Here is a 27,974-nt window from a genome sequence, read left to right as displayed (position 1 = left end):
TAATTAATAAGACAATTCATTAATACTGAACATGGAATAAAACATTGATACAATGGACTACAAATAAATGGCTGTTGTGTTTTATTCTTGATTTTTAAATGCATTGTAGAGAATTTTATGTACCTTTAAAAAGCCCATATTTGCATATAAAAAAATTTAAATATTTTTTCAAAATAAAATACAGACATGTACACAATGAGTAATTTATTTATGCGTGCAAAATTAGAAATAATTGTTCTATATCCTATGCATATACCAATACTTAAAAAGGCAACGATTTAATGTCTGACTTATCCCTCATATTCATTTCAAGTGTGTTCAACTGAGTTTCAGAAGTCTTGAACGCCACATTCGTGTGTCCAGTTAGAATGTCGTTTTTGAATGTTGATGTACTAGGCACTGCCCATTCCTGTAACTCCCCATCACCCAGAAACCAGTAAAGAATGGCGCCTACAACTGAGCCGGCAGAACAAACGTAGAACACATTGCCCCATTCTTCTGTTGTTCTCTGTAACCAAAACATGATTATACAAATTGTACGAACAACTCATTTTTGTAATGGGGGGTTTTCAGACTAAAAGTGAATTACAATAATATGCTCTTTGTCAAATTTCGGTTTTTAAAATCCTGTTTACGTAATAAAATTCAGTTAGACAGAAAAAGAAGAGAAAATCATATGAATAAATGTGGTGGCGATATAATGGAACCTAAAGAAAAGCGTAAGAACATGAAGGCTGGATGATAAAGATATAGATATATAGATGTATTAATTAGACAAAATAAAAAAAGTTAAGTACGCCATATTCAAAGATTGTTATTGTCAACTACTAATACAAAATTACTTTGTGATACAAGTCCCAATAGCCTAGAAATTTGTTTCTACACTTTAAAAAGTGCCGAAAAGTTATTATATTGTTGTTTTTTTTTTGAGAGAGCGAAGCGAACTCTGTGGTATTCATCAACAAATCTACCAGTGAAACGTTTCAAGAAATGATTATTGGCAGCGTAACTTTAAATCAAATTTACTATGTCTGCACTCAAATTATGTGAAAGGTCATCATTTCATTTTTGTCTGATCTTTACTCTCAGCAGCCCTATCACAGGAAAAACTTAGTTCATCCCATTTTAATACTTTCCTCTCTCTCTCTCTTTCTTTATTATACACTCAAACACACATGATATGAGTATTACACACACAAACACCCTGTACCTGGACATTATACACTCAAACACACAGTAACTGGACATAAAACACTCAAACACACATTACCTGGGCATTACACACTCAAACACACATTACCTGGACATAACACACTCAAACACACATTACCTGGGCATAACACACTCAAACACATTACTTGAGCATTACACACAAACACCCAATACCTAGACATTACACACTCAGACACGCAGGTCCTGGACGTTACACACTTTATTTAGTCTAAAGAGGAAAAAGTTGTAAAAAAAATAGTATGGCTTTAAAAGTAAAAGAAATTTCCCCCTTCAGACAATGCGGACTATGTTTCTGTGGCCCACAGTTGTCATAAGGCCAGCACAACGATCAAACCCTTAACATTTCCCCAAATAATCTCAGTACCCAATAGAGCTGTGCGGACTCAGAGGCGCCCTAAGGATCCCGAAAGTAAAAATAATAGTTTTCACCAAAAATAAGAAACTATAAAATAATTGTTAGTCCTGAGTCCAATAGATTGAACACTGAGATTTAACGGTAAATCATTAAAAAAGAAACTTAATTCAGTTATAAATGAAAAGATTTCTCAGAAATTTCGCGCAGCACGACTTTATGTACAAAAGTTCATCTCGTTAGGATAATAAGTAAATTGAAATAAATGAATAAAATTATTTGTTTACTAGGTCAACAGTATGAGTTAATAGTCGGTATTAAAATAGCTAACTACATGTCATTTTGTAGCCTGAGGTAATGCTACCTTACATTCGGGGTCAAAACTCCGGCGATGACTGGTGTAATCATTCCGGCTACTGTGGCGAATGTGTTATGAATTCCAAACAATATACCTGCATACCTGAAAACATATCAGAATAGTTCAAATTGTATGAGAATGAACTTCTTCAATACGTACCTTTAATTACTTATAACACTATACTTATCTTTTGGTTTCTTGTCTTTGTGTGTGCTGAATAATACTAACAACATCATCACGCTAGCAAAAACTTACATTGGGTTGACAGACAAAATAGAAAGACACAAAAAATATTTTGCGTCGCTTGTTTTAAAGTTTTACTTAAACTATTATTAACGCTTTCTCAACCACGTAGGTGAGGCAAGCTTAGGGCGGACATTTTTTTTATATGTCTCAGGTACCATTGGTCACTAAAAAAAACAAGCTATAGGGTTCTGTCCAGCGATTTAGTATATCCGCCATGGTCTGATATGTTGGGCTATAGGCACAAACAAAGTAAGTCGTGGAAAGTCGAGTCCATGTCTGTTTAAGGATAACTCAAGGTATCATTTATTTTTTAGTTCCCGGATCTTTGTCTGCAGAGTGTGACAGGAAACTTTATAGAGTAGAGGGATCTGGTTGCAATGTTATTACGGTTTGCAAGAACAGAACAATAGCAGTTTCTTTTTTTGTTATAATAACTGTTGAATTCCCCGAACTGTTGTCACAAAACCAGTAACATTGGATGTTACGTCCTGGGGTGTCATTTATTTTATCTTGTTCCAGTTACATATCGTGTCATCGTCCTGTGCAGCATGCAATAATGTAAATCCTTATTTTTTCCATTTAAGAGTTAAAAATAGCAGTTGTCTATACCTTGGTGCTAAATCCAGAGAATTCACCAAAAAGCCAGCTTTGCTAAAGCTAGTACAAGCAGACGTGATGCATATCAACACAACTGCCAAGTGACGATATTCACATGTTACTTGACCAACACAAGCCATGGAGATAGCCGGTGCTACAAATGCTGAAAAGTATCTATCAAAATTTTACATTTCAAAATTATACAAACGTTAATTTAAAAAAAAAAAAAAGAATAATGACAGAATTTGACATCAACAAAAAAAAAAATATTATGTGAATAACATTGGAATTGTTGTTTCTAAATTTTGATACAATAATCTATCTGTTAGTCTGTTAGCATTTTTATTTTCAATTTACTTTAACGTTCTTCAATCAAAAAATAAAGTAAGAAAAAAAAAAGAAGAGAAAGCGATAGAAAAAATGTGTTGCTAATTAAAGAAAAAAGTAACAAAATGAAATAGGAAGATTGGGAGAACATTTAGAAATAAATACACAAAATATAGGATGCTCGCTAAATTGAAATAAAACTTTTGTGCACTAAATAATTATTTTGTGTTACAAGCAAAAGAGTTTAATTGTGCGGTATGCACACTGGACTGTCGTTCGGACTTCTCCATGGTCCTGGGCTCATACCTTGCCCGCTGCCTTCCCCCGTCGTCCTGCGGGAGGTTTGGTATGGGAAGAATTTTATCTTCAACTCTGAAGGAATATCCGATACAGGTAAAACATTTTTTTACAAACAAAATTGATTCTACAGATAAAAAGTGAAAAAAAAATATTATGAGGTTCATTAAAAAGTACTTCACTTATCACTACATCGTATTCTGTACAGCAAAAAACTTGCCATTTATGGATTGGCTTCAATGTTGGAAAATCTCGAATAATAACTTGACCAGTTAATTAATCTTTACAAAATATTTACCTTGTCAGAACTCAGGAACAATATATAGACTACATATATATATATATATATATATATATATATATATATATATATAATTAATATATATATATATATATATAGTGAGAGAGAGAGAGTTTCACATGGTCTGTCATTGTCAAGAAAACTAGATCTAGATTCTTACATTTTTCTTCCCATATTAAGAATGAAATTTACCAAAAACCTGGAAAGTTTTTCTGACCATTGTAGTGGACATCCATCCCTTGATTCGAAATGTATCAGCTAAATAACCAACAAATAGAGAAGTCACAAACTCACTGAGAAAAGGTACTGAAGAGAGCAAGCCATTCTGACAAAAGAAGAGAACAGGACTATGGTTATTTTCAGGCTGCTAAAAAATATTATACGATCTTATGGCAACAATTTGTTTTCGGTGAATGTTGTTTTTATCATCGCTCTTATAGATCACAAAAATATTGTCATTTTTTCTTCAGTTCCGGTTTAACAGAAGTAAAAGGTAACAGAGGCTGGATAGCTGCCTGGTTCAGTGTTACACAATTAGGCTGTCGTAGCTATGGACTACATCTGGAATCAGTCCGCTGAACCAGAGTCGTAGCTAAGGTGGGGTAGGGAGGGGGAGAATTTGAAAATTCCTACGGGTCCCAACTCGATTCGGGCCTACAAATGAGTTTTTTTTTTACATTACATATTAGATGTTACGCAAAATGCAGGGGGCCCATAAGAGGTCAAGCCGCCCCGGGCTCTCAAATGATGCCAAATTTCTAGCTACGCCACTGCTCTGACCCCATACCTCGACGTCTGGACTAAGACATACTAGTCTTAATTTTAGAAGAACACCCGAAAAAAAAAAGCGTCCAGCCACACTATCGCATAAGGGAGGTCATGACGCAGCCCAGTGTATTATTAATTTTTTTTTGCTGTAACTAATGACCATTATCACCAGTGTATAGAGTCTACATTTTGTGTAAATACATTTATCAAAATATTGTAAATTAAATGCGATTCGCTTAGTTTAAAAGCCAAATAAAAATAATTTTTTAAAAAGGTTTTTGAAAGGACTTCAAAGGGAGGAAGATTGAAATATTTAAGCATCAGTGTTCCAAAGAACTGTGGGCATGGGAACATCTTATTCACTGCTAGCCTACCACTAATGCTATAACAATACTATTATTATGTCTTGTGTGCCACTGGGGGCTGAGAGAAGGCTGGAGAGGATGGTGATATTATGTTGAAAATTGAAATGTTATGAAAATGTAATTTTATCTTAAGGAAATAATGACTCACCTGGCTAATGTCAAAGTTTTGGAAATAATGACTCACCTGGCTAATGTCAAAGTTAATGTTTTGGAAATAATGACTCACCTGGCTAATGTCAAAGTTAATGTTTTGGAAATAATGACTCACCTGGCTAATGTCAAAGTTAATGTTTTGGAAATAATGACTCACCTGACTAATGTCAAAGTTTAAACTTTCTTTTAAGAACGTAGGCAGCAAAATGACCAGAGTGTAGAAAACATAAGCACTGAAGAAATGCGCTACAACGATAGCCCAAAACGGGCTTGACTTTAGAATGGAGAGCCAAGGAATGGGTCCAAGCTGTAATGGAAAAACATGATGATTAAATATTGTAATTAATGTAATGCTTTTGTCTACAGTGTCTTCCGCACTCCTGTAGCTCTAAGTGTGCTTTGATTCTATCTCTTCTGGACAGGTGGGGAGAGGGATTATCTGAGAGATTCACTCCTGTAGCTCTAAGTGTGCTTTGATTCTATCTCTTCTAGACAGGTAGGGAGAGGGATTATCTGAGAGATTCACCCCTGTAGCTCTAAGTGTGCTTTGATTCTATCTCTTCTAGACAGTTAGGGAGAGGGATTATCTTAGAGATTCACTCCTGTAGCTCTAAGTGTGCTTTGATTCTATCTCTTCTAGACAGGTGGGGAGAGGGATTATCTGAGAGATTCACATGCTGCTCTTTGGTGCTCAACAAACAAATCAGCTAGGTCCGATCTTGAATAACGGAGGATTCAGCCCCCATCGCCTCAGCGTGGCGCCTCGGTGGAAATGTCTAGTAGTGGAACTTGACATTCGTGAATGTTCTTTAAGAACACCTTAATAACACTAAATTGGATAAACAAAATAAATATGCACGCACAATATTCCAAGTATAGAAACGTGATATAAATTAATTTTAATACATGGAATAAATCCACAGAAATATAATCAAAATATTTCGAGTTTGCAGTATGCACAATATAAATTAATTTGAATAACAACTCCACAGAAATAAAACCAACCTGAAACGCAATAACTATTGGACACCATATTTTCATGTTGTTACTTTTTTTTTAGCCTCGTGGTGTCTGGGGTCTAAAGTTCAAGTCCCGGTTAAGAGTTGCATTTTGAACCTCAGGATTCTTAGGTCATTCTTGAGTCCAGTTAACACTAATGGGTACCTGAAGTATAGGCGTTTGGTCGTTGTGCTAGCCATATGATACCCTCGTTAACTTAAAGCCATTGAAACAGCTGGGCTTTTTATCATCAGGTGACATAGATCGTATATTTATGACATTTTCCCCCAAGTTTTGTCTAGCTGGAGTATCTATTTATAATACCACTTTATCGCCATTTTTAAAAATAAACAATAGAATGACCACCAAGCTGGCCAAAGCTTAGGCTATTCTGAAACATTAGACCTTTTCTCGAGAGCCTATTTTTTTAGCGGCCCCCGTAAGGGGAAAAAGCCGCTATTAGGTTTGTGCAAAATGTCCGTCTGTCCGTCTGTCCGTCTGTCACACTCAGATCTCGAAAACTAGAAGAGATATGAAAAATATTATTTCATCATTAAATCCGGCTTGAAAAGTTTAGGTGCAACGGCTACTTTTGGTTTTCTAAAAGCAAACCGTTTAATTTATAAAATTAATTATGCAAGCGATTTTTTCATAAAAATACACCAATTCTAAAACAATTACGTAAATGTAAGGGAGGCAATGTTACAATATGCTAACAAAGGTGGACAATTTGTGTGTATTTTCAGTATCACTAAGTCAAATATATTTTAAAAATGTACAGGAAATGTTTACAACAAATACAAATAATAGTTAAAGTCGTTTTTTCTGGTCAACTAGCTGCTAAAATTAAAAGAAAACATTTCTGTTTGTTTATAAAGGCTAATAATGCACTTTGTATGTAAATATCACGCACATTTTTTTAAATGGACTTTTTATGCAGCGATTTTCGTGCAGTAGCGTAACGTCGCAACATGAACAGGTGCTAAACCAATTCCTTAAACTTTTTTTAAAAATCAGATTTTATTTATTTTTTGTTTAGTGCCCCCATCCGAATAAAAGAAGCTTATTTTTGTGCGTTTTGTCTGTTGGTCGGTCTGTCCGTCACGATTAGATTTAAAAAACTAGAACTCTAAAAGCTATTGAAAATCTGATTTACCCTTTAATGTTCCTCCCATAACATCTCAATAGTTTTAAGTATCTAAAATTGATTGTTCCGGATTTTTTTGTGCAAAACTAATCAACGCCAACAAATGTTTGTTTGCTCTTCTAACTTATATTACATTCAATTTCCATGCTTAAACGTTGCAAAAACACATTATCAATAATATGTTGTTCCGTTTTTTATGTAAATAGCATACTAATGCTAAATCATAATCTCTATACTGACTTATATTTCATTAAGTGTAAAAATGTTCCGGATATTGTTTTATAAAACATGAATTATGCCTAATGATTGTTTGAAATCGCATAAGGCTTTTAAAAAAGTAATTTACTAGAATTGATTACTGAAAATTACTTTTTAGACATTTAATTTTCTTGTAAAACATAACATAGAAGTTTTGTAATCGATAAAGAAAGTTCCGGATTTTGTTTCTTACAAATCGTCGCCAGAAATTTCCGAATTTATTTAAAAATCTACTAACGCCAAATAATTGTTTGAACTCCCTCTTCTAATTAATAAACAAATAATCTTCTCATTTACGAAATAATGTTTTTACGGATTTTTATGAAAAATATTTTAACTCACTACTCTCTTACAGTACATTTAACTTTCTACCTAAAACATAAAAAAATCTAATTGTCGTTAATATTATGTTCCGATTTTTAAGGAAAACAGAATCCAAACACCAAAGTAAGGTATGAAAATCTCTCCACGTGGCTGTAGTACATCTAATTTTTATACGAGACCATCCAAAAAATTTAATTAACGGTATTACATTTATCTGAAATTCTCTTTTTCTTTTACTATTTATACAAACATCCGGAACAATCTATTATATAAACTTTTCAATTGTGTTCATACCTAAAAATTATTGCGATGTTTTGAAACGTAAAATAAAGGTTAATCAATTTTTAATAACTTTTAGTTGTTTTTTTTATATCAAGATAACGGACAGACCGACTGACAGACAAAACGCAAAAACAATGTGGCTTTGCTCCTTTTTAAATAATATCTATTAGAACTCAGTGCACCAATGTCTATGAACCCTCGTTAAATATCTCGTGTAAATAAAGACATTTTTTTTTATGGTACCGGTACTAGCCTATTGTGAGGTAATGGAATTTTTTTTCTTTGACGTCATATGAATGGACTCTTTAAATGTAATGTTAAAAGAACGCACTCGGTGCACCAATGTCTATTAACCCTCGAAAAAATTGCTTGTATTAATGAAAACATATTTTAGTCTAACTAAGCCGTGTGACGTAGTGTTTTTTTTTTCCTTTGACGTCACATGGAATGAATTCTTTAAATGAAATGCTAAAAGAACGCACTCGGTGCACCAATGTCTATGAACACTCGATAAAAGGCTCTTATAGATGAAGGCGATTTTTAGTCTAGCTAGGCCGTGTGACGTAGTGTTTTTTTTTCTTTGACGTCATATGGAATGATTTCTTTAAATGAAATGCTTAAAGAACGCACTCGGTGCACCAATGTCTATGAACACTCGATAAAAGGCTCTTATAGATGAAGGCGATTTTTAGTCTAGCTAGGCCGTGTGACGTAGTGTTTTTTTTTCCCTCTGACGTTATATGGAATTAATTCTTCAAATGAAATGAAAAAAGAACTCGGTATAGTAATGTTTATTAAGCCTCATTATGTGACTCGCGTTTAAAAAAGGAATGATATCTTGATTTAGATCTAATCTAGATTTTTTAAACTAGATCTAGATTTTTATTAGTATATCTAGATCTGGATTTATATTCTAATTAAAATTATTTTAGAGTCTAGATCTAGAATTTCTAGATCTAGTTTAGACTAAAATAGACTAGATTAAGATGTAGAATTTCAATTTCTAAACTTAAAGTGTAAAAAAAAAGTGTAGATTTTCATTTCCAAACGTTTTGATCAATATTGTAATGTTTTAATATACTAAAACTAATCTACTATTTTTTTATTAAATTTAAATTTAAATTTACGGCAAATGAATCTTTGAAACATTATTACTTTTGACCATCGGATGGCTGCCTGGTCGTGCGGTTTGCGCGCTGGACTGTCGTTCAGATTTATGGATGGCCCAGGGTTCAAACCCTGCCCGCTCCCATCCCCCGTCGTCCTGCGGGAGGTTTGGACTAGGAAGTAATTATCTTCAACTCTGAAGGAACATCCGAAACGTGTAAAGCATTTTACATCAAAATTAAATCACCTCTTGAATATTATTTGCGAATATGCAGATCCGACAGGGATCCGACTTCGACGGGGGCCGCCCCTGAGTTTGTGTAACACAAACTCTCTTTGTAATCTTGTTCAAAATAAATAGAGACAAGAATCAAATCACCTGTATAGCTCCACTTTTACCAATGCTGGTTTCTATAAAGTTTCTTTCTCTGTCAGATATCCACCGAAGTTGGGCTGGTGTTTCAGCAGTCAGAGTAAACCATGCCACTGCCCAGATGAACGTGAACAACCCTTCAAACAACCAAACACACATTGAGCATTAGCATAGTACAGGGCTGGCGAACCTATGGCACGCGTGCCCAAGGTGGCACGCGAAACGATTTTGTGTGGCACGCGACGACGATGATATTAAGAAATGTGTTTTTTAGAAAAAACACGGATATCTCAAATTACCATAATTAATAACGTTCAATTATTTCCGAGAACTGTACATAATATGGAAGAAGCGCTAGTGGATCATATCCCATATAATTATTTTCATATGACTGTGTTTCATTTGGGGAGCATAGGGCATAATAAAATCTTTTCAAGACTAATCTCGTATTTGAACGAGATCTCCTTAGCTTCCGCCATTTTGTTGATATTGAAAACGTGTCGGTCTTACATCGATTGCTAGCGTTGCCATCAATAAATTTTTATCAGAATAATTACCATAACATGTCATTCTCAAAAATAAAAAAAAGAAAACTTAATGAAGAAGAAGGAAGTGGCAGACCTTTTCAAGACTGGTGGACTGAAAGATATGGAATGATTCACAGAGAAAACAAGGCCTTATGTGCCATGTGTTTGGAAAGTGTTGTTTGTCGGACATCATCAGTAAAACGTCATTATGAGTCCAATCACAGCTGGCTTTTAGGCAAAAGCGAGGATGAGCAAAAAGAACATATATCGCGTGAGTTAAAAAAAGCGATTTCACAATCCAGTTCTTTTTTAAACTTTGTTAAAAGTTCTTCTAACTTAGTGGCTGCAAGTTTTGAAGTTTCAAAAATTATAGCTAAGCATGGAAAACCTTTAAGTGACGGTGATTATATCAAGGAAGCAATGTTAGAATGTGCGTCTTATTTGTTTGAAGACTTTCAAAACAAGGATAAAGTCATTCAGAGAATAAAGGATTTGCCAATAAGCCGAAACACGGTTAAAGCGAGAGTTATGAAATTGCACGTTAATATTCAAGACCAAGTAAAGAAAGATATTAATGCATGTCAAGCCTATTCTATTTGCCTTGATGAAAGTACTGATGTGACATCGTCCGCTAGACTGGCCATCATTGCCAAATATAGCAAAGGAAATGAAATACACGAAGAACTAATAAAATTAGCAACTTTACCAACGACAACAACAGGTGCAGATATATGTCAAACTGTTGTGACTGAACTCAGAAATGCAGGTGTAGATATCAAAAAAATAGTTTCTATTACAACTGATGGTGCTCCAAGTATGACTGGAAAAGATACAGGTTTCGTTACTTTGTTTACAGGACATGTTGGACACCCACTAATAACTTTTCACTGCATTGTGCACCAACAAGCCCTATGTTCAAAAAACGGCTTAAAGGAACTTGAAGACATTATGAAATGTGTAACAAAAACCGTAAACTTCATTACTGCCCGTGCTTTGAATAAGAGAAAATTTGAACAGCTGCTAAATGAAGTTCAGTCCAGTTACTCTGGCTTATTAATGTACAACAACGTACGTTGGCTAAGCCGAGGTCACGTTCTGGAACGGTTTGTGGAATGCCTTGATGAAATTCGAATCTTTATGGATGATAACAAACAAAATTGCTCAGAATTGACAAATGTTGACTGGCTTATCAGACTAATGTTTTTTACCGATTTTTCATCCCATTTAAATGAACTTAATACGAAGTTGCAAGGTTTCGGAAAATCTGTCGATCAGGCATTTGACGTCTTGACAGCATTTGAGAAAAAGTTGAAGATTTACAAACGTGACATAGAGAAGGAAGAATTTAAATATTTTAACAGACTGAAGAAATTCTATGATGATTTAAAAGTTCATGATACTGCCGGCAAAGATTTTCAGAAAAGATTGTTTCTAGAGATAATTGACACAACTGCTGAACAATTTTCACTGCGTTTTGAACAATTTCAAAAATTCGAGTACACCTCCAAATTTATAAAATATCCAGATACAGTAGATTTTGAAACTCTGGATTTGACCATGTTTTCTTGGATGGGATTACACGACTTTGAAATGCAACTTGTTGAGTTTCAGTCCAGCGCAATTTGGAGACAGAAATTTATTGACTTACGAATACGACTTGAATTAATTGAACGTGAACGGTTAAATGGATCATTAGAACCTCAGATATTAGCAGAAAATGAGATCCTTCAAGTTTGGAATGACCTGCCTAAAACTTTCAATTCTCTGATAAAAGTAGCAACATCCATTCTGTCAATTTTCTCGTCTACTTACTCATGTGAATCTTTATTTTCTACAATGAATTATATTAAATCAGATGCCAGAAGTTGCTTGACCGATGAACTAAGTGCGGCGTGTGTAACTTTGAAGAATACACGGTATACACCAGATATCAAACTGTTATCGTCTACCACACAACAGCAGAAGTCGCACTGAGTGACCTGCCCTAAGACTTCAAATCTGTAGGTCAGGATAATAAAATTGAATAAACAAGTAATATTGTTACTAAGCTGTTTTTATACATGCAGTTGAATTACTGGTTGTAGCACTTCTTCTATATAGCGGCGTCACTAGTAGACCTACTGGGCACGCAACAATCTTCATTGTTTTTAAATTGAAATTAATTGGCACTCGGACTGAAAAAGGTTCGCCAGCCCTGGCATAGTAGATATTAGAACAAGTCTGACTTTGAAAAAAATAAAAGAATTAGTTAAATGATATTTAACCCAAAACAAAAACAAATGGATTAATTTTACATTCAAAATTTATTTCCGGTGCTGGTTAAGGTAGTCTAGCTATCCTTTCATCTATGGCGGAAAGCTGTAAACTTATGAAGTTTTGTCGTTTCTGATGTACATAATATAAGAAGGGTAAAAATCTATTTTTTTTTTAAGAAATATGATAATTTGTGTGCACTATTCAGCACTATGAATCAAATAACTAAGATTTTCATTGCTTAGTTGTTTAGCGTATATGAATGCCAAATATAAGATACCTTACACACTTCTTCGACTGACCGGCTGCAGGCTGATGGCCAACGGTGGGATACTTAAATGCTTACTAAAACTTGTTGCGGATGAATCGTAAAGCTGTTTGCTTCTGCACCGAGGCGTCTTCAGGCTAGAATCTCAGTGAAGACCTGAATTTTGATTTTGGGATTCTTAGGATGCCTCATAGTCAACCCAACTGTGAAGCTAGGGTACCTGGCATGAGTTGGGAAAAGTAGAGGTGATGGTCGTTGTGCTGGCCACATTATACCCTCTTTAATCGTTGGCCATAGAAACAGCTGACCTAAAGATTTCAAGGTCTGAAATGTGTCCTTATTTTACTAGGACCTATATTCTAAAAATATTTACCAGACAAGTAAAAGATAGATCCCCATCCGTTGTCAAATCCATATTTGCACAAGACACCTGATATGGAGAATGTCACAATGCTTCCGAATGGTAAACCTGAAAATTGTTAAGTTTTTTCTTGACTTGTCATCTTAGAATGAAAATATTATCTTGCAGCTAGGAGAAAATATGCAACTTGGACCTTAAATACTTTTGGAGAATATGTAGTTCTGGAGAATTTGTAGGCCTAGAAAATTATAGAATTGGAAAATTATGGAACTGAAAAATGTGTAGGCCTGGAAAATTATAGAACTGCAGAATGTTTAGTACTGGAAAATTTGCTGGTCTGGAAACTGTGTAGATTTGGAAAATGTGTAGGTCTAGAACTCTAGGAGAATGTTTTGTTTTTATAAATATTCTAATAGGAAGTGATCATTTCATCAATAATATATAGATTTTTTAAAATTCGCTAAATTGAAATTCCACCGATGGAAGAAGTGAGTTTGAACAAACCTAGCGTTCCCCCAGAACTATAATCGATTGGACAATATATATATATATATTTAATGGCAATTAATAATGTCTCAATATTCACTTACCTGTATAAATTAAAGCTGATAGTTTACTCTTTTCATATTCAGGTGCCCAATGACCTAGTATAGCTTGTATACTGGGGAACGTCACACCCTGTCAATGAAATGTCTTGGTAGCAGACCACATGCAATGTAGGATATATTTGATAGAAAATACTGCAGAGTGAAACTGATACTATATTTTAAAAAGATTTGCCCTATACGTTACTTCTCTTCAGAATGTCAGTTCTTTTCTATTTTGTAATGAGAACGTCCTTGGAGAATGTTCAGTCAACAATTAGCCAATTTTCAATAACAAAAAATCAATTATCGTGTAACTTGGAACTTAGCCACCTGATACTACAAACTTAATGTTACTAACAGTTATTATGACTTACAGTAGACATGCCGATTACAACTCTAGCAGCATACACCAGATAAATGTGAGTCCTGGCACACAATGGCGTGAGAACTGCAGACACTCCACAAATTAACATACTCACACCCCAAACTTTGATGCCTCCATATCGTGAAGCTAGCCAGCCACCTTTAAAGGAAGGTTATCATATGAAGACGATATTTTGCATTTAGGCCCCCATACAGTTAAGCTACCATATGAAAGTCAAAAAGTTTACATACAATGGCAACTGTAAAAGTTGTAATGCTTGTAGTACATGTATATTTTTTTAAAACCCCTCTAATCAGCTTGCAAATTGTTTATCGGTAAAAACAAAACCCCCTAAATAGTCTGGGTGGGTGAACACGTTTCTCAATAACTACTTTAAAGGTTTTCCCATACAGTAAATGTATATCTTTGGGAAACAAATAATTAGCTAATTGGCCACACAGTGAAAAGTCAGTCCCCTCTCCACCCTCCCCCACCCAGAGAAAAGCGACTGTATAGATGTACTAGACATTCCAATATTCCAATGATAGGTTTTCAGGTCTAGACCAGTGATGCCCAAAATACAGCCCGCGGGCCAGATATTTACCTACGTTAGGGCCCTCACTTTTTTTCTAATGGATTATAGCCAACATGTTTTTTTTTATAAAGAAAGTCTGTTTTAAAAAATACAAGAACAACAAAATATAAACAGAACTTACGCCATTTTTTGAAGTGTAAAGAGAAAATTTAAATATCCCAATAATTCAATGTAAGTACTAGATCCTCGGGTTTGAAATAAAATAGTTTCAGGTCAATTTCATTAAGTTTTTGTATCTTTTTCATAATGTGGTCCGCGCCACTAGTGTTGGAAATTTAAATGCCAGCAGATTGCATTAGGTTGGGCATCACTGGTCTAGACTATAAGGAATTCGGAATAACCCAAAAGACATATAGTCCGTTCAAACTAAATATTTCTTATTTCTCTAGCCCAATTTAATTTTTTTGTATACTTTGAAAAATTATAACAGTCGAAGAAGAGTTATACCAGTGTGACCAACGAGCTAGTAATTCTTTTTCCCAACGATATACAGAAACTGTCAAATTTTTAGGAAAATCGTTACAGCCGTTTTCGAGATCCGTGTCCAGATTCCACTCATTCACCCATCCTAATTTTCCACGAAGTTTTAAGTTAAATAGAGGTATTGTAAAAATTGCTGTATTTCAGTAAAATGTAAGTAAACTTACCCAGCAGTTGGGTGCAAATATATCCATAGAAGTACATAGACAAAATTTGAGACCTCGCCTGTTTATCCCAGTCAAACTCAGGTCTCTATCAAATATAATTTATTTAATTGAAACCTTTTATAAAGAGCATATTTGTGTACATAATCATTTCAACCCAAACCGGAAAGCATTATTTTATATTTATTTACTAAACAGTTCGATAAAGCTTCTTTTAATCATTTTATGTATCTTTAAGTCCTTTATTAGTAAATGGTGGGTATGCTGTAATCGACCGAGAAAACAAAATTATGAACATTAATATTGCGAATAATAACTTGGTAGTTTTTATTTGCATATAAAACTCGCTATCATCCTTTGAAGCATCAATCGTCCATTCCAAATGTATTTTATCTTATACAGACGTTACTTTCAAAAAAGAAGTTGTGAGCACATAATATATTATTATTTTCAATGCGCAAGACATTTTCTGAAAGGGTGAAAAGAATTATATATGTTACTGGCAAAATGAAACAAAAGAAAATAGAATTAAATTACATAAATAAATACTATTGGAAGAAGTGAATCAGTTTGATCCTCTTTTGCTTTTGCTTGTAAATAGTTTTACCCGCTTAATGTTTCGGCATCTTTTAATTTTTCATTGTAGTCTAGTTAAAAGAAAGTAAAAAAAAATAATTCTAATGTATAACTTTTTAAAAATTATGATCATTGATTTAATGAATTATTTCACTGCCACATTATTAAAATTGAACTTAAGGGTTTTTAGCATAAAGAAATCTTGTAATTCATATGTTGTTGTTATTTATATTTAATTTATGAATATCTTTCTAACTAAACATTTTTATTTTGCCTAACTCAGAACTAGTTATTCTATAGAATGCCTAGGCAATGTAGAAAAACAATAAATATTTTGTACTTTGATTAAGAAACGCCAGGCATTCGATAGATAAGGCTGCATTTCGCACCTAGCCGGTAACATACTTTGCTAAAACAATTGCCAAAGAAAATTGTGAAAAACACTAAGTATTCAAAGGGTGTGGGGGGGGGGGGAGAGGGGGAGCGTGCGTTATTTAAAAAAAAAAAGGAATCACTAAAGCGATGGCTCAACGAAACAATTCTACATGATCTAAATATTAATATTAAATTGTCAGAAGAAAGAGGATGGAAACGAAAAGTGGTATATATTCTGTTTTCTTCAATAACTCAAGTCTTACACTACAGATCTGTGACATTCTGTTTGCTTCAATAACTCAAGTCTTACACTACTGATCTGTGACATTCTGTTTGCTTCAATAACTCAAGTCTTACACTACTGATCTGTGAGGTGGACGCTGAGATGACGTCACCCCTACAGCTACTCGTGCTGTTCTGCATTCTGGTGTCCAGCGAGGAATTGGTTGTATCAATGCGCACCATACATAAGATCGCCACTGACATGTTGACACGATTGACTGTCACCATTAGAACACCGAGGAAAGCAAGGCAGGCTAAGTAAAGTCTCTGAGAGAAGAACAGAGGTGCTAAAAGGAAAAAAAATTGTGTTTACATTGTAACATATTAAACATTGTAACACTTCATACATGTTCTATCATAATTTAATACCCTTTCTTTTCTTATATAGGAGGCGCGTTGACTGACTGGAAAGGCACTTGACTTCCGAACCGAGGGGTCCTAGGTACTATTGGGTACCTGAAATTAGTTGTGAAAAAGTTAAGGCGGATGGTCGTTATGCTGGCCATATGACACCCTCGTTAACCGTGGGCCACCGAAACAGATGACCTTCGCATCATCTGCCCCATAAATCGCCAGATCTAAAATGGTTCTCTTTTCTAATTAAAGTATTGTTATCTAGCATCTTCATTGTTTGAATTAATAGTTTAAATTTGTATCTGTTTAAATAGAAATTTACACAAAACATCAGAAATGCATTGTCTGATCAACACAATCTCATTGTAACATCGAAACATCTTCACATCTAGCACTCAAATACAAATGATCGTTACAAAATGTCAACTTTTTCTTTGACTGACAGTAAACGAGTGTGTCATGTGCCTTGCACAACGACCAACCTCTTATACTTTTCCCCCAACTAATGTCAGGTAGAGTTGGTAGAACTCATGGGCTTCCTGAAATCCCGAGATTCAAAATCTAAATTATCACCGAAATTTGAAACTGAAACCCCTCGGTTTGGAAGCAAAGCGATATACCACTCAGCCATAGCCGCCATAGATACTATTAACATAGTAAAATTAATGAAAATCAAAATAAATATTACCTTGAATAATTTCTCCCATAGCATCTATGGGATAAGAATAAGAATCCAAACAGATCGGCCTTTAAATTTTCAATTCATCAACTCAGTAAGTGTGCAATATTCATTGAAGTTATACCATGACGTTATCCATACTGTGTAGCTGTGAGTATAGTCTTGTAGTGCTGAGTACGTCCTCTATTGTGGAGAGTACATTTTACAGTTTAAGTCATTTTCAAACATAAATTTCATTGACTTTATTTTAAAAAGAAATCATTACCCTTATCTTTGACTAATTGATATTAGACATCTTACATTGAATGATGTGTGTGTGTGTGTGTGTGTCTGCGTTAAAACCTAAATATCAAAATGGTCTTTACTAACTATTATGATGGAACATTCGTGAAGCTGTCTTCATGTCTTAGTGTTAGGATAAGCTAAAAATTCACAAACATTTATAGATATTGGATATTTTTTAAAAGTGCATAATTTTAGAATGAAATTATTTGGTTAACAGTGTGATCAAATCCATTTGATTTATGCTAAAAAATTACAGAAACACGTCTTCTAACGCGGAAAAAAAAATGCAAAAAGTAAAATTGTATGACCATATCACGAGGTCACTAGGGTTCACAAAGACCTTCCTGCAGGATATAAAAGAAAAGACAGAGAAAGCGATGGAAAGACATCATCAAGGTATCACTGAAAGAGATTGAAGTCAAGACAAAAGACAGAGAGAAATGAAGAAAAACGGTCGACAGATCATGTGTCGTGCCTCGACGGCTCAACAAACAAAGGGATAAAATAAAGCTGAAACAATAAAATACAATTTTTTGACGCAATTTTTTTTCTTAAACCTCCATAAAACCATAAAACTCAGATTGGCTTTACATAAAGAAATACAGTCTCGTGTGCATAAACACAAACAAAACATCTTCTGTAGTAATACAATTCTCATCCTCTGTTGTAGGTAGCTCAAGTATCCCAGGCAAAGCTTTTCAGCCTAACGTGGTATTTAGGTAAAAGAGAAAATTAGGCCAATAGGTAAGCAGAACAGAAACCCCCTTTGGGTGCCTAAGGATTAAGTCCAGCAAAGGCAGGGACGGAAAAAAAGCGCCCAAAAAACATGCCATTAAAGACACGTCGTTCCTTAAGGGGCTGTTTTTTTTTTTTTATGACGGACACCGAATTCTATCCAAGGCAAAAAACAGAGAAGAATGGAGAAAGATGGTCAACAGATCTTTGGCCTTGCTTCTGACCTGAGCGTCTTGGGATACGCGGTAATAGGGAAGTAAAACACTATATATGTATATGTGTTTGTAACTGTCCAGACAGAAGTTTTGTTCAAGATGGAGGCAATCTTCCGAATCCTAAGCTACCAAGAATCTCCTGAGTCAACTCTTGGGTCCATTTCGAAAAACAAGACATATTTTCTTTTGCGCGATGATGTGGGGTAAGTCCTGATTGCTTGAAGATTTGGGAACTGGTGGTACTACTTATGTCTTTATAATGTCTTTCAAATGTCATATCTAGATCAAAAACAATCTTGTGTCTTCTTTAATGCCATGCTTTTTTTAGCGGCCCCCGAAAGGGGAAAAGACGCCATTAGTTTTGTGTGGAATGTCTGTCCGTCCGTCCATCCGTCCGTCCCGTTTAGATCAAGTAAACTAGAAAAGATAGTAAAAATTTGACATCATAATATTTTAGACCATTCAAAGTTCTGACGCAACGGATACTTTTTTTTTTGAAAGCGAAAAAATTTTATTTTTTAAATCACTTCTGCAAGAAATTTTTTTATACAAATACACCACTTTTACAACTATTCACTATTAATAGCAAAAAACACTAGAGGTTCATTAGTACGCGAGACAATTGAATACCATATTTTCAACACATTTTTGCAAATGTTTTTAGATTTTTTGTCAAAAAATATTTTTTTTTTTACAATTATATTGTTAAGTTTAGTAAGTTCTGTCATACTAACTAAATACATTTACACACAAAAAAAATGTTTACTTTTTTTAAAGAGAAAAAATTTATGTAGTATGCACACATGTTGGACATAATTTAAAACAACAATTAATAAGTAGTTTATCAAATTAACACATAACGATAACCTACACAACACATACTCGTTTTTTTCACGGAAATGTATTTTACTTGAGGATTTGAATAAGAAAGTGGCCCGATTACAAAAAAAAAAAAAAAAGATATTCATGATAAGACATCAGTTAGACAAGGTTCACATCTAACTTAACATTCACTTTCACCTATCCTTTGGTCTGCTGGACCGCTGGGGAAACACACAATATCTGTCAACCTTCTTTCTCCATTCTTCTCTGTCATTTGCCTTTGATAGAATTCCAATATTCTTTCTGAAAATATTGAAACCTGACCTTTTAACTTCGGGGCCGATTTTGAGTTTGTATTTCCACACAAACTGTCTTTGTAACCTTGTTCATGATTTAATCTATGTCTACATTATATCTATGTCTATGTCATGTATATTCACTATCTGTCTTTTATAACGATGTCATGAACTATGTTATATCTATCTCCATACCCATGTCCATGCTTGCTTGCTTCTTACTACTCACAGTCTGTTCATCTACTTCTATGCATGTACTGATTCTAAAGACAGTTAATTATCCATCTTAATTAGCGGCCTATCTGATCATTATTAGTGCATCTTTTTAGATAAGCTCTGCAGCTCAATTCATTATTAAGAAAGTTTCCAAGGTTTTTTATATAATTGTGCACATGAGTAAACACATTTTTACCTCGTCCGTAGTCACAAGGAATGATCCCCAACACTTCCGTTTGTCTGCATCAACACAACAATGTCTGACCTCTGTTACCAACAACGTTTTAAACTAAACAAATACAAATAGAACACACACATGCATCATCATTTAGCTTGGCATATCTCGGAAACACGTTTCAAATCTACAAGTATAAATACAAGACATAAACGAGTTGTTGTTTTTTTTTATGTAAAAGACCTTACAAAAAATAATTATTGGAACTTTTGTTCTCTCTATTCAGTCCATGTTTTTATAATACAATTAGACTTGTTACAACCTACAGTAAAAATGCTAAAACAAAAGTTTGTGTGTGTCTGTCGAGGGAGTTGGGTGGATTCCAAGCTTCTTTGGAACTGTTGAATCAGTCAGATATTACTGTATGGTACTGACATACACATACTCTATCAATTCGTGACGCTGTCCCCCACCCCACTTGGATGTTGCCATGAGTCACATTGTGAAAGCCAGCTAGTGTAGTAAAGCCACTTGCATAGAGAAGCACAATTCCCTAGCCTAAGGTTCAGCTCTGTAAGGGCATTTCTATTCGACCTTAGACCGATTCGTTAATGGTCTTAGAGCAGATAAGACAGGCAAAAGTCATGGTATAGGGACAGCCGTAAAATGTAACAGCCACTAGCGGATCCAAAACTTCTGAGGGGGGGGGGGGAGGGGAGCGATTTCTCACCAATCCCTAACCCTAACACACAGTAAAAGCCTGACCCTATGTATAAACGCGCACACAAAGTATTTGCATATATATTGTTATGGCACGATTAGGAATAAGTTATTTGTTTCGGAAATAGGGAAAGTTTTAGAGACAGTCACGTGACTAGTCAAAAAAATAAGACAAGGTTTTAGGCAGAGCGAAATATCAGCCGATATAAACAGACTACTTCCAGGACGCCTTAGAGATAGGAAGCTTGTTGTGAACGTAGAGAGTTAGCTGACATTCCACGCTTTTCTTTATTGCGATTAAACTAAGCTAAGCGTAATTGTCTCCTACTAAAATATGATGGGGTACTGTGCAGATCAACGGCGACTGCTCCGAAATTTTCAGTATAAACAGCGGAGTTAATCAAGGATGTGTCCTGGCCCCAACCCCCTTCGGAATACTACTTTCACTGCTAATCCACTATATATATATATATTAGAGGTACACCGTATTGTAACTCCAACTCCGGACGAATATTCGACAATTTTAAACTATCCGGCCATATTCGGATAGTAAAAAGTACATAGTAGCAGTGGCGTCAATAGGGGGGTGACACCCAAATGGGAAAAAAATAGAATTGTGACTACAACTAGAATACAAAAACCCGAATTGAAAAACTGCAATGCGTCAAAAAACTAGTAAATTAAAAAAAAAAGTATTTAAAAAATATCTAGATATATACCCAAATATGTTTCGGTATATTTACTGTAGTTATCTAGATATATACCCAAATATGTTTCGGCATATTTATTGTACTTATCTAGATATATACCCAAACATGGGCGTAGCCAGGATTTTTTTTCGGGAGGGGTTTTGGGGGGGGGGGGATTCCCTCCCCCCGCTCCCCCCCCCCGGGAAAAAAAATTATATATATATATATGTGTGTGTGTGTGTACATAATTAATCTTTATTACACTCTGACCCTTTCGGAAGACGTTTAATGTGCCCTAGAATAGATTCTTCCTGGAATTAGTGGAAAACTTGTAGACTCCCCGCCCTTGCTAGCAAGGGGGTCTGGGGGAGTTCGCAGCGCTCCCACAGCGCGGGGCGAAGCCCCGCCGCCGAGCACTATTTCTGGTATTGAAAGCCAACAAAATGCATATTCTGAGGTATCTACAGTGCATTATCTTGCTATTAAAAAGTTTTATTTCAAAAACCTAATGTGCTATTCTTACTGACTTAGACCCTCTCGCGCCGTTCGGCGCATTTTCCGGCAAGCTGTTTCCGCAACTCTTATTTTGCGTAATTCATTTTGTGTGAGAACATGTCCCGCAAAACCTCATGCGACGCTCTGTCACAACCTTACTAAGGATTCGACTCCCAGTTCGGCATATGATTTCTTTTATTTAGACCCGATCTCTATGACTGACTCCTAAAATCTGTCTTAGCCATCTTTGTTGAGCCACATTTAATGTTTTTCAATTTCGGCAGAAGACTATTCACATTTTATTAATGGAGCCCAAGCCACTGGTAGAAATTTGTAACCTTTCTTGACTACGCTCTTGGAATTACATGCCTGTATTTCGCTTTAGATTTTATATCGAAAAGGAAAGTTTTTTCGTCAAATCATCTGTTGAGGGGTTTTAAACTAAGAAATCTCTGGAGTTTTTTTGTTTTGTTTTTAATTCAAAACCCCATTTAGCTACGATTAAAGAATTCGGTCACTATAGTTTGCTTTAAAATAATATTGAAGAGAGAGGTTTTCAACTCTAAACGCTCTGTAGGGGAATTTTAAACTCAAAACCATCTGGAGGGATTTTAAACTTTAAAGAAAAAGCCATCTGGAGGCGGGGGATTTACACTCAAAACCCCTTTGGCTACGCTCATAGATTTTATAGTGTGTAATTTGCTTTTTTTTATATTAAAGAGGTACTTTTTAGCTTCAAACCCCAACTGGAAAAGGGGGGGGGGTTGAAACTCAAAACCCCTTTGGTTACGCTCATAGAATTTTGAGTGTGTAATTTGCTTTTTTTATTTTGAAGATGGGGTTTATCGTAAATTTTGGAGGGGGTTTTAAAATCAAAATCCTCCTCAACTGTGCTGTTGGAATTTGGGGATTGTTGTTTGCACTTTTTTTGTTTTGTTTTATAGAAGAGGGGGATTTAACTGCAAAAACCTCTGGTAGGGGGTTAAAAATTCAAACCCCCCTGTAGTGGGTTTTAAACTCAAAGCCCCCTGGTAGAGGGATTTGTATCTCAAAACCCCCTGATAGGGGTTTTTTAAATCTCAAAACCCCCTGGTAGGGGGATTTTTAACTCAAAACTGCCTCGGCTGTGCTGTGGTAAGTGATGATTTAGTATTAAAATCTCACCTAAAATAAACAAAATGAAAGCAAAAATCATTCACTTAATTCCGTTCCCCCCCCCCTTGGGGGGGGATTTCATTTCGGGGGGGGTTTGAACCCCAAGAACCCCCCCCTGGCTACGCCCATGTACCCAAATATGTATCGGCATATTTACTGTACTTATCTAGATCATAACAGTCCTATAGGAAAAGGCCTAGGGACCAGTCACTTCTTCCTATGACCAAGTATTCCAACGAGTAAGTCAAGGGATGTAATTAGTAGATAATATGACATCGCTACTGATAGTCACTTCCCTTAGTGACTAGTGTACTGTAGCCCTTTTGGTGGCGCTGAGCTATAGTTTGAAGCGGGCGATTTGCATGTTTCTCTTCGGCGTTTTTCTTTAATTCTGAAACACGTTACGTGTACATAATGTACATACACAATAACTATATGAGTCTCTTAGGGCAGGGTTTTCTCAAACATTTTCAGTTCATGGACCACTTTACAAGTCAAACGATGTTAGTGGACCCCCGACAGCCAGATTTGTCTGGCCAAATCACATATTTCTAAAAACCGCTGGCATAATTAAACTCTCCGTAACCATGTGTGCATTTTTTGCTCTGCACTATTCACGGTGCAATAATCTACGAAGCTTGAAAAGCTTTTTAATTCACAGTTGTAGCATCGCTAATAATTTTCTGCTGATTTGCATGAATAATATGTATTGATTTTTAAAAAATTACGAGTTTGTCTTTTAGTTTATTATGATTTGTTACAAAATGACGCTTCAGTTCAGAAGGTTTTAAACTGAGACATATGAGACAATTTGGCTGGTCATTGTTCCCTTGTACGCTAGAATTCCGATGAGTAAATATTCAGGAGTATATTTACATAATTTGGCTTCACGTGGTGCGGCCTCTCTAACGGCATCGTGTCTCAATTCATTGTCACTAGACTCCCTCTATTTCCCTTACAATCTTCTTCAGAAGTTTTCTTAGGCTTTAAATATTTATCCATAATCTAACGGTTAGATGAGCGTGCAAAAACTAATCCAACAAACACGAATTACTACTGAATTACGTAATAATTACTCATATAATGTGCTCGATTAATAACCAAACTGATGTCAAGTTCTTCTGTTGGAAACTTTAAAAAAAAGTGTGACCTACTTCTCTGAATCATGAGTGATTGGTGTGAAAAAAAAGCAGAGAAAGTGATTGAACGATTGATTGATTTGTAAAATAAGTAAATTTGATAATCATGCGCAAAAATACAACAAAAAATAAATAAATCTATCACACGACTCTTATTGTCATCGTTGTTTTGCAAAGCTGCGTCAAAACAGTCCTAGAATATTTCTTAATAAAACATATCCTATTAAACAGAAGTGAGGGGCCAGTTGATTTTTATTCAAATTATCGGATCGGATTGAACTGGCTTTTGGCGAGGAAGTTGTTATAATTGTGTACAATTGTGTATAACTGTGTCCGTTCTATGGACCCCCCCTATGTTATAGAAGGCCTGAACACTGACCTGCGACGTGACAACCTGTGAGTAATCTAGAACAATAGCTCGCTGCCACGTCGCATAGCTGACGTCACCACCAGTGACGTAGCAACGAGCTATAGGCTATTGCCCACAGGTTGTGACGTAGCAGGTCAGTGTTCAGGCCTACTATGACGATTGGTCTCGAATGGCTCGGCAGTACAAAACCGCAAAGAGAAAGTCAGCTAGTTTTAAAAGACCCTAAGGAAACAGTGTGAATTAGGGATCCACTAGAAAAGTTACAGAAAGTAAATAATGACTAAATCGACATAGTCACGACATAGTTCATTATGTCATTTTTTTTTTTTTTTTATTTCTCTAATTCCACTAATGAGAATTATTATTTTTTCTTGGTTTATTCAGATCATACTTTCACTTACAATAACACACAAGACAAAGCAGGTTAACGCATCCACGCGTTAATAAGAAATTATATATAGTTCATGATCATTTACACTGTTCATTGTAATATACCCACTGGCGTCCATCAATTATAAATTCATAGTTTTGAATTAGGGTTACCACCGTTCAGAAATTGTGCAAACTTGACGATCATTGGGTTGACTTGCTTTTTGTTGTAGACTCGATCGTATTCCTTAATAGTGGAATTCTTTCGAGAGGAATAACAAACAAGACAAACGGGTTAGCGAATCTACGTTGAACAGTCAAGGTTTTTTGTTTGTTTTTTTTACTATTATATAGTACTCTTAATCAGTAGCTCAGAAGTTTTTATATCGTCAAAATCAAAGAAGCAAAGTCTTGGTTTTTTTTTTTTTTTTTTTTAAATTAATATTTATTTTAAAAACAAATGACTACCCGGTATTTGAAAAGAAATAGACTTCACCTACATTGATCAAGTATTTTATATTTGACCAAACTTTCAGCATGCCTTGCATTCAACTAGCTTCAAAAAGTAGAATAAATAAATCATCAAACGTATTAGGGCTAGAATTCTTTGCTGTACCAGTTTCTTATTAGATATAGGTAAGAAAAAATTGTTTTTAAATTCTTTTTTTTTAATCCAAAGATTAAAAAAACAACAACATTTGTACAAAATATTCACACAATTAGTGTACACAATTTTTTAGTTATTGAAGTTCTAATTTAGACATCATCATACCAATCACTCTGCTAATGTTTCTAGTCTTTCTTTGCAAGCTACCCTCTTGCTCCTTTCTTTTAATCGCTTCTCCCTTTCATATTCTTTGAGCCTCAAGACTTCATGTTCTTTTACACATTGCTCCCAAGCATGCTATGATGAGAACACTGTGCATGTGTATTAGGAAAGTGTTGTTGTCTTGATCTACCATGATAATGTGAATTCAATGTTGAAGATGTCAAGCAATAAAATTTTTACACATTTTGACATCCTAGTCTTTCCAATCTTGTTTTAGAAATGGTCTATAGTATTTACATATAAAACATACGTAGGCCATACTTAAATTTTAACCGATTACTTTTTAGAGACATTGGTCTCTGCCTTGTAGCGCCGAGCAGATAGTACAACTAAACCAATGTAGGCGTATTATATTTTTAATAAATACAATTTAAAAAACTTGAACAAACTTTTCTAGTTAACAAAAAAAAAATCAATATAACTTTTTCTTTACATTATTCACAGATTTGGCTTTAAATGGGATATATATTTATTAGTAATGCAAAATAAAGTGATATTAAACAAAATCTAACTACAGCAAAAACATGTCTTTACTCTTTCATGTCTCTAGTTCGTCTGTCGTTTCCCACTTGCATATCTCTAAACTCTATAGTACTTTCATCATCCTCGCTGCACAGACACTAACCAATCGTTAACTTCTTCTCATCGTCACCTTAGAAACTCACACACACACACACACACACACACTGTAACACAAAGATATATGACAGAACTGAAAAGAGCATGCAAAATGTACATTGTACCTTCCTACCTTGTTTTTGAAATAATTTTATTGTGAATACAATTTGTATACTCTACATACTTTTAAAATCAAAAGTGTATGCTTTCAGGAAAATAATACATGTTTATTATCGTAGCATATATCTATCAAGTGTGATCAAGGCTATTGTAAAATCTGTTATTCAAGAGATGTGGCCTCTGTGCTGTTCCATTAACCGAAAGATATGTAATGGACCTGCATGGCCCTATCGGGTGCCTGGGGATCGGACGCGATGGTGTCAGACTTATCCGAGAGAGTGTATATTAACGTACTTACTTCAATAAACCATGAGACTGTTGTATTGCTTATATGTTGTTTTATTAGAGAGGAGTTTTGGGTTTTAACTCTCACCTTTGACCCCAACGTAGTGCTTAAGAAAGCGTGGAAGAGCGAAAAAGTAATGACTTCAGTTAAGGAAAAAAAGTGAGAAAAACGAAAAATGTCTGATTCTACTACCCCCATATCCACGAAAGTCAAGATGAAGATCTAGAACGCATGTGTCCTAATTACCCTATTGTACGGTGGCGAAGATTAGACCACATGTGCGTAGATGTAATCAAACGCGACCTTAAAACAGTGAACATCGATGTCGACTACTGGGAAGACATAAACTTAGATCGCATTACGTGATAAAGATTTGGACAGCTCAGGAAGAAAACAAAGCCAAACCAAAAATGATGGAGTCCTCTAGTATCTAAACAAAAGCCACCTTAACATGCGATGTAAAGACTCTTATGACAAACAACCTCAGTGCTCCAAGTCAAACAAGACAGAATAAAGTCTTTGGGGAAACTGGACTGTGAATCGAAGGATTGACAAAAGTGATCTTTATCTTATCACGATGGACGAAATGTAATGCTCCACTTGTAACAGTACGATGTGCCACTGCTGTCGCGTGCACCATACATTGGCCACCCCTGGCCTTAAGCGTCTTTTAAAAGCAGATCAGATCGTTTTCTTGCTTAAGAGCAGCAGATATAGGTACTTATATCTATTAGTACTGTCTTCTAATAGGGACATAGAGTAATAACAAGGTTAATCTCACTGAATTCGACTACTGCAGTCACACTTTAAAAAGAAGCACTGGACATATTTCACAATGCTAATCCTTACTCTAACGGGGGAAAAAGTCACATATACGAACAACTTTATGTACTTATTCACTAAGACACATACGAACTACCACACACACACACACAAACACATTAATATATATCCACACACTCATTTGTTGATTCGAAGAGAGCAACCAATTAAAAACGTTCGTGTCACGAGGAGGGAAACATTGTTTTAAAAGGGTTGATAGTGAGAAACAAACCAAACAGTAAATACGTTTTCAAAGAGTCTTAAAA

At 35.1% G+C, this 27,974-nt stretch overlaps 1 protein-coding gene across 3 annotated transcripts; it reads right to left on the bottom strand.

Annotated features, from left to right (window-relative positions):
* Positions 1-66: 66 nt before the first annotated feature.
* On the bottom strand, positions 67-20,482 carry LOC106052737 (sialin-like). Of its 3 annotated transcripts, none has more exons than XM_056008395.1 (13): positions 20,118-20,477; positions 17,362-17,533; positions 16,395-16,606; positions 15,090-15,174; positions 13,858-14,006; positions 13,487-13,574; positions 12,909-13,004; positions 9,494-9,624; positions 5,155-5,304; positions 3,904-4,036; positions 2,799-2,949; positions 1,955-2,045; positions 67-508 (listed from the first exon to the last, which is right to left on the bottom strand). In XM_056008395.1, the coding sequence occupies exons 2-13, from the start codon at positions 17,378-17,380 to the stop codon at positions 263-265; spliced, it is 1,551 nt and encodes a 516-aa protein (XP_055864370.1). In that variant the 5' UTR covers positions 17,381-17,533; positions 20,118-20,477; the 3' UTR covers positions 67-262. The 3 variants fall into 3 exon arrangements, with proteins under 3 accessions (XP_055864370.1, XP_055864372.1, XP_055864371.1); XM_056008396.1 differs by having other exon boundaries at positions 311-508; positions 1,950-2,045; positions 20,118-20,482; XM_056008397.1 differs by lacking the exons at positions 17,362-17,533; positions 20,118-20,477 and having other exon boundaries at positions 16,348-16,478.
* Between the last annotated feature and the right edge of the window lie 7,492 nt (positions 20,483-27,974).

The sequence above is a fragment of the Biomphalaria glabrata genome, chromosome 13, assembly GCF_947242115.1.
Source record: "Biomphalaria glabrata chromosome 13, xgBioGlab47.1, whole genome shotgun sequence".
NCBI lineage: Eukaryota > Metazoa > Mollusca > Gastropoda > Planorbidae > Biomphalaria > Biomphalaria glabrata.
Note: the sequence above shows the minus strand (reverse complement) of the source record. Positions and strands in the feature narration are given on the sequence as shown.